This window comes from Carassius auratus, chromosome 28 (assembly GCF_003368295.1).
Source record: "Carassius auratus strain Wakin chromosome 28, ASM336829v1, whole genome shotgun sequence".
NCBI classification, from domain to species: domain Eukaryota; kingdom Metazoa; phylum Chordata; class Actinopteri; order Cypriniformes; family Cyprinidae; genus Carassius; species Carassius auratus.
In genome coordinates this window covers 7,572,260-7,578,421 of record NC_039270.1, presented here as the reverse complement: position 1 = coordinate 7,578,421, position 6,162 = coordinate 7,572,260, and the positions used below count along the sequence as shown (strand labels likewise).

At 39.7% G+C, this 6,162-nt stretch overlaps 1 protein-coding gene across 1 annotated transcript; it reads left to right on the top strand.

Moving 5' to 3' along the window:
* The first annotated feature begins 2,566 nt into the window (after positions 1 to 2,566).
* On the top strand, positions 2,567 to 4,458 carry LOC113046634 (recoverin-like). The gene is made up of 3 exons (XM_026207491.1): positions 2,567 to 3,302; positions 3,585 to 3,696; positions 3,793 to 4,458. The coding sequence occupies exons 1-3, from the start codon at positions 2,922 to 2,924 to the stop codon at positions 3,909 to 3,911; spliced, it is 612 nt and encodes a 203-aa protein (XP_026063276.1). The 5' UTR covers positions 2,567 to 2,921; the 3' UTR covers positions 3,912 to 4,458.
* The last annotated feature ends 1,704 nt before the right edge of the window (positions 4,459 to 6,162 follow it).

Genomic DNA, 6,162 nt, shown 5'->3' with positions numbered 1-6,162 from the left:
GTCGAACACCACAGCAGATTTGGTTTCATTTTTAAATGTTCAAACTGTTTTAGTGATGAGCCAGTTTATTTCGTACTGTATGTTGCACTTCATGCATTCATTTCAAAACTAATCCTTCAATATCTGGGCATGAGGTTGAATGTTAAAGTGCATGAGCTGAGATTGTAATCAGGACCACGCTGCCCACTTGATTACGGTTTTGCTGTAACGTCCTGGAAAAGAGAAGCTAAAGCATAAACCTGCTTTATGTAATCCTTACCTGCATATCATGTAAAATGACAAATGTTTCTGTAGTAAGTTTGAAATCACAATGTCCACATTAGATAATCCTGTTAAATCATGGAATACAACTGGTTACATAAATCAGATTTGACTACTCTCAAGCCAAGCCGCAGAGCTCGTATGAAAAAGAAAAACGGTTATCCCTTAATAATCAAAAACTCGAAGGACACCTAACTCTTTTGCAGGCTTTGGCTGGCTACTTGACTTGTGATAGATAATATGTTTATTAAATGAGACTGTGTGGCCTAGATTTGACCAGTCCAGGTCCAGGCAGCGCAACAATCATAAGGATGTGCCTGGCGTCAGACATAAGCCCAGTTTCCTAACCCACTGACGCCACGGCAGTTTAACCTGGTAAGATGTGTTAAGGATGTGGGTATTAGATCTGCCTGACATGATATGTGCGAGCTCACCACTAGTGGCACCATGTCCAGAAATATCTATCAACTTCCAACAGGTTTTAAAAAATATGTTTGCACTTCGTATGACAATATTCTGTATTTCATATATACATTGCATTACTTTATTGAATTCAGGTTTGTTGCTATTTTGCACTTTCAGCACATTAAGGCTAATGCTAATGATCCTGAACAAAAAGCTAAGAATCAAAGGACAGCAGACACTATCACTAAGATCAGTTTCCCTTTTTTGGCTGGCAGATCTGTCTTCAGTCATAAGCTGGTTAACAAAGCAGTATTGACCTCCATTGACTTGAGGCAACACAAATAGGCAATGTGTGCTAATGAGGTCAGAGCTGTTCACCAAACAAACCAAAGCACAACAACCCTACCACACACACACACACACCACAATAAACCGCATCAAATTCAAAAAAAGTAACACTAATTGACATGACACTTTAGGACAGGGTTACAAAATCCAATGTCTATCATAAATATAGAAAAGTCATGCCCCTGATACTACTAAAGATAGCTCTCCTCACTGAACCCCACTCAGGACGGGAAGCACAGAATAACCGAGCATTCACACTCTTGCGTTTAAGCCTGACACAACTGAATGGAACAGAAAGCCTCATAAATTCAGGACGAATCCCAAAATAAACGAAATGGAACTGCATTGCACCACAACAGCTGCTTCCAGTGCATGCAGATTCTCTGCTAGCTGCAGATGTGGTGTAATATCAGCTCTGTACCAGTTAGTTTTGACTTTCTGTCTCGGCATAACCTGCCACGGATGTATATTCTTAAAAAGAAAAAGTGGTTGACATCGAACACGGGTGTCCAAAAACAGTCCTGGGGGGACACTGTCCTGCAGCTTCAAATTTCCACAACACACCTGCCTGGATGTTTCTAATTAGACCTTGATTAATTAAAAACTCTATAGGGCATTGGCCCTCCAGGAGCTGGATTGGACACTCCTGCCATAGAAGAACAAGTTTTGGATCCCCAAAGAGTCTTTCAGTAAACCGTTCTTGAGTCTTGCATGGAATCGATTTATTATTATGATGAAGAAGCAAATTTAGGTAAGTACGGGTAAGGGTCACTGACAGGTCATGACCAATTTGATGGATGGGTGTCAAATGAAACCAAAGCTTAAGGTCCAAAACATCCCAAACTGCTCAGATGGATAGAAAAAAAATGCAACAACCATAGTTGAAACTCATGGGGCATTCAAAAAACAAACAAGGCCCCGTGCCTTGATTTCAAGTCTCTATCCACTTGTTAAGTCATGACATAAGGAATACCATTTCAGGGACCAAGTCTCTACTCGTTTCAATTGAGAATCCCAAACAGTTGTTTATGACCACTAATTATTTATAGCAAAGCTTTAAAAAAAACTCTCAACAGTCTCCAGGCTCACGATGCCCTGGACACCAATAAATTAACCACTCTTAAAAGATAGATCTGGCCAATTGAGATTTTGGTTATTTTTCGGTAGTATTACAGCACGCTGTGAGTGTACATTAGCACAATTTGCTGTTTGCATTCGGCATCTGATTTGCATTTTGGACCTAGAAATGATGACGTCCAATGCCAGATGTGAGATTCCCAAAATAGTGTTTCTTGAAGAGACACCATTCTGTCATATGAACCACCACACTGTTTATATTTCTGAAGATGTAGGGTGTCGTCCCATTTATAAATGCACCTCCGGGATTTTACACATCCTGTTAATTACCTAGTCCATTTAAAGTAACAGCAGATGGTCGTGTAAGCTGCTGGTCTTACTGGAATATGAACCCCCAATGTAAAGCGCAGCCGTCCCACACTTTGAGTGACGCTAATCGCATTGCTCATCTCACTTGATGACACAGGTCAGTAGCAAAGGGCAGAGTTCTGTTTGCTATCCTCGTATTGTAAGACCCAGTTGTAAAGGAGCAAATCGACATAATGCAGCACTCATCAGTAGTAGTGTGACGTAACTAACTAATCTTTCAGAAAGCCTGTCTGGATTTAAATAGAGATATTCATAATCCCATTCAGCACTTAGAGGAGTTGTCAGGGGGAGCCAAACCCAAAGAGGGGCCAGCGACAGCACTCAACACATCGCCGTCACATTGTCTGGTCAGAGAAAGAAACGCTGAAAGCAGAGATAACGTGATACAAGAGAGGAGGGTGGGTGAAAGCAGAAGGAGACTCAAAAACTGCAAAACTGCCCCTTTGGCTCTGCTTGGGAATATGGGGAACACCAAGAGTGGCGCTTTGTCCAAAGAGATTCTGGAAGACCTGAAGCTGAACACCAGATACACCGAGGAAGAGCTCTGCGCATGGTACGCCACCTTCCTCAAGGAGTGTCCCACCGGACGCATCACCAAGGAACAGTTCGAGGGCATCTACGCCAGTTTCTTTCCAGATGCGGACCCTACCGCTTACGCTCGGCACGTCTTCCGCAGCTTTGACACTAATGCCGATGGCACCTTGGACTTTAAGGAGTACATCGTGGCGCTTCACCTTACCTCATCAGGCAAGACCATGCGCAAACTGGAATGGGCGTTCGCTCTGTACGACGTAGACGGCAACGGGACCATCAGTAAAAACGAGGTGCAGGAGATTGTACGGGTGAGTATCGCTCATAATTGGCACATCTTACATTTTCTGTTGATTGAGTATGGAATGAAGTTCGTTAAATGGAGGTTGTTTGCATTCATTGCTCATGGCATTTAGTAGAAATATAGTCCAAAAGTTATGAGCAGATGGATCAAGAAGCTAGATCACCCCACTTGATAATTCAACTCACAGTCACTTGAGCACGACCGATGCCATTAGTTTTCGATATAGCATTGGTTTGTTGTTAGGTTAAGAATGACAGAGTTGTAATATATTGCATTCTACTGGTCACAGTCAATATTCAACATGATTCCCGTCGAAGACCAGAAGAACCTTCGGGAAGACGAGGACACGCCAGAAAAGCGAGCGGACAAAATCTGGAACTTTTTCGGAAAGAAGGAAGACGGTAATATAACTCAATCACACAATGCGCCGTTGCTGCAGACTTCACAAATCATGGCGTGTTCTAACAATCCGTGCATTTTCACAATTGTCTTCACAGATAAGATTGGAGAGGGGGAATTCATTCAGGGCGTCATGGAAAACAAAGACATCTTGAGGTTGATACAGTTCGACGAGCCGAAGAAGATCCAGGAAAAACTTAAGGAGAAGAAGCATTAATGGCCACATTCCCATGAGACTGATTTCTATTGATTTGACACTAAACCAACACGATACAGACTGCTTCTCCAGGCCACAGTCTGGAGACATTCAGACACTCTGTCCACACACACGTCAAGAGAAATGAAGCAGGCCAATGTAGATTTTCTTGTAACACACACAAGTCTTGTTTTCTGGACCATCACCACTTCTACTTGAAGGGCCGCACTGATATTTTGATTGGTTTTAGAATCCAATCGATAAGAGGTCCAATCGAATTAGGCTTGTGTTAACAGTCCAGCTCCCTGCTCAATCCTCTTAGGATCTGAAGGTCGGGTAAGACAAATCCACAGGGTCCAGTGGCTCTCCTCTTTTAGATCTCTTCAGGGTTAAGGTGGTTTAAGTGCTCAACATGCATTCATCAGACACTGAAACCATCTGTTCAGCAGGTGACTCAAGAGTTTTTAAAGAACAAATTTCTTGTATTGTGTTTCTTAGGATGTGTAGAAAGGGTGATGAGAATTTTATGTGAAAATTTAGGAACACATATTAAACATTTATAAATCTATGTCATTACTGATCAATCCAGCAATGGCAATAAGCCATTAAAAAAAAAAAGTGGTTTCTGCCCATTTCAGATCAAATACTATTGTTAAAATAACCATCTACAAGCCTGTCACGATTGACTGTGGTCTCTGTATGTGTATTTCTATGATAATTTAGCTACCTGATGCATTAGATGAGTGTCTATAAATATATAAAGGGCTCATTTGCAAAAACAGATAGCTCTGTTCAGAACAATTTTCAAGAATATATATATATATATATATATATATATATATATATATATATATATATATATATATATGTAATGTCAAAAAAAGGAGTTATCTGTTTTTGCAAATTCATTAAAAAAAATATTTTTTACCTTTTTTAGAGCAAGTAATTGGTTATATCATATAAACACCACTTTTTTGTTTTGACCTACTTTTGTACACAATATTATCACACAAAAAAAGCTGTCTCAAAAAGTATATTTATCTGGACCTTTAATTATCTGATTGAGTTCAGAGTGAGATTAGAGTCTTGAGACTAAGCAAGTTTAGACTTACTAAACTTGAATAGTAAGGGCTCTCACCCCAAGTGTATCTTTATCATGTTGACGCTGCTTACGGCCAAAGCTCTAAGGACAAGCCTGAAACATAGGGGCTTACCTCTTTCTTTTCTTAAAGCCGTCTTTGGCTCAGGATAATGCATGGCCTGGTTTCAGCAGTGGGACAGTGAGCTGCAAAACAATGGCCAGAGCTCTGCAGCCTGGCTGCTTTTGACTCGGTGGAAAACAGAGGCTAATAGGTCACTTATGAATATCAGTATAATTAGTAGTGTAAGTGTTGTATTAAAATAACATGAAAAAAGTATTTTTATGGAAATATGCGTTTTTGGTTTAAAATGCCATTGTTTTGAAGCAGGGGTTTAAGATTTGGGTGGTTAGCTGCAAATGTTAGTATACACTTGGCATGCAAAAATCTTCTTTCTCCATTAATGGTTAAAAAATGCTGGGTTAAATATGGACAAACCCAGCGATTGGGTTGTTTTCAACCAACAGCTGGATTAAACGTTTAACCCAACATTCTGGGCAGTAACCCAACCGCTGGGTCAAAAACAACCCAATCGCTGGGTTTGTCCATATTTTACCCAGAGCTGGGTTGTGTTTAACCCAGCATTTTTTAAGTTGGCTTGTATACAGAAGAAATACAACATTTTAGCAACATATAAAAACTTAATTATTATGGTAGACGCTTTTTCATTGACCAATTTTGGGGGGCCTCAAGTGATTGGTTTAGAAATAAAAGAACCTTGAAAATAGAAAAAAGTTAGCACACCAGTGCTCTAAAAATTCAATAATTTGATGTAACGAAATATTTCTTTTTTTTGGTGGCGCACCTTGTTTGAGAGATTTTCCAGGCACGTGCCTACTTTGTTTTGATACAGTTTATTTCTCATTAAAAAAAAATAAAAAATACTGAACTGAACGCCCATCAAGACAGCGCCATAAAATAAAATAAATAAAAATAAATTGAACTAAAGCAGCATGTGGCAGATGTTAGTTTTTTATTTTATTTTTATTATTTTTTATTTTTTTTGAGTACAGTACAGATTAAACAATATTCCCACTGAACGCTGAACGATGAAATGCTTTTAGGTTTTTCCCTCCTCATAAATTTGATGGTGGTCATTTCTTCTAAGGATAAATTATTGTTCAGATCTCTGA

Excerpts from the sequence above, each read along its gene's own strand:
- LOC113046634 (XM_026207491.1), top strand. The coding sequence starts at position 2,922 with ATGGGGAACACCAAGAGTGGCGCTTTGTCCAAAGAGATTCTGGAAGAC. Across the intron at positions 3,303-3,584 it reads AGGTGCAGGAGATTGTACGG|TCAATATTCAACATGATTCC; the intron begins GTGAGTATCGCT and ends TACTGGTCACAG. Across the intron at positions 3,697-3,792 it reads TTTCGGAAAGAAGGAAGACG|ATAAGATTGGAGAGGGGGAA; the intron begins GTAATATAACTC and ends TTGTCTTCACAG.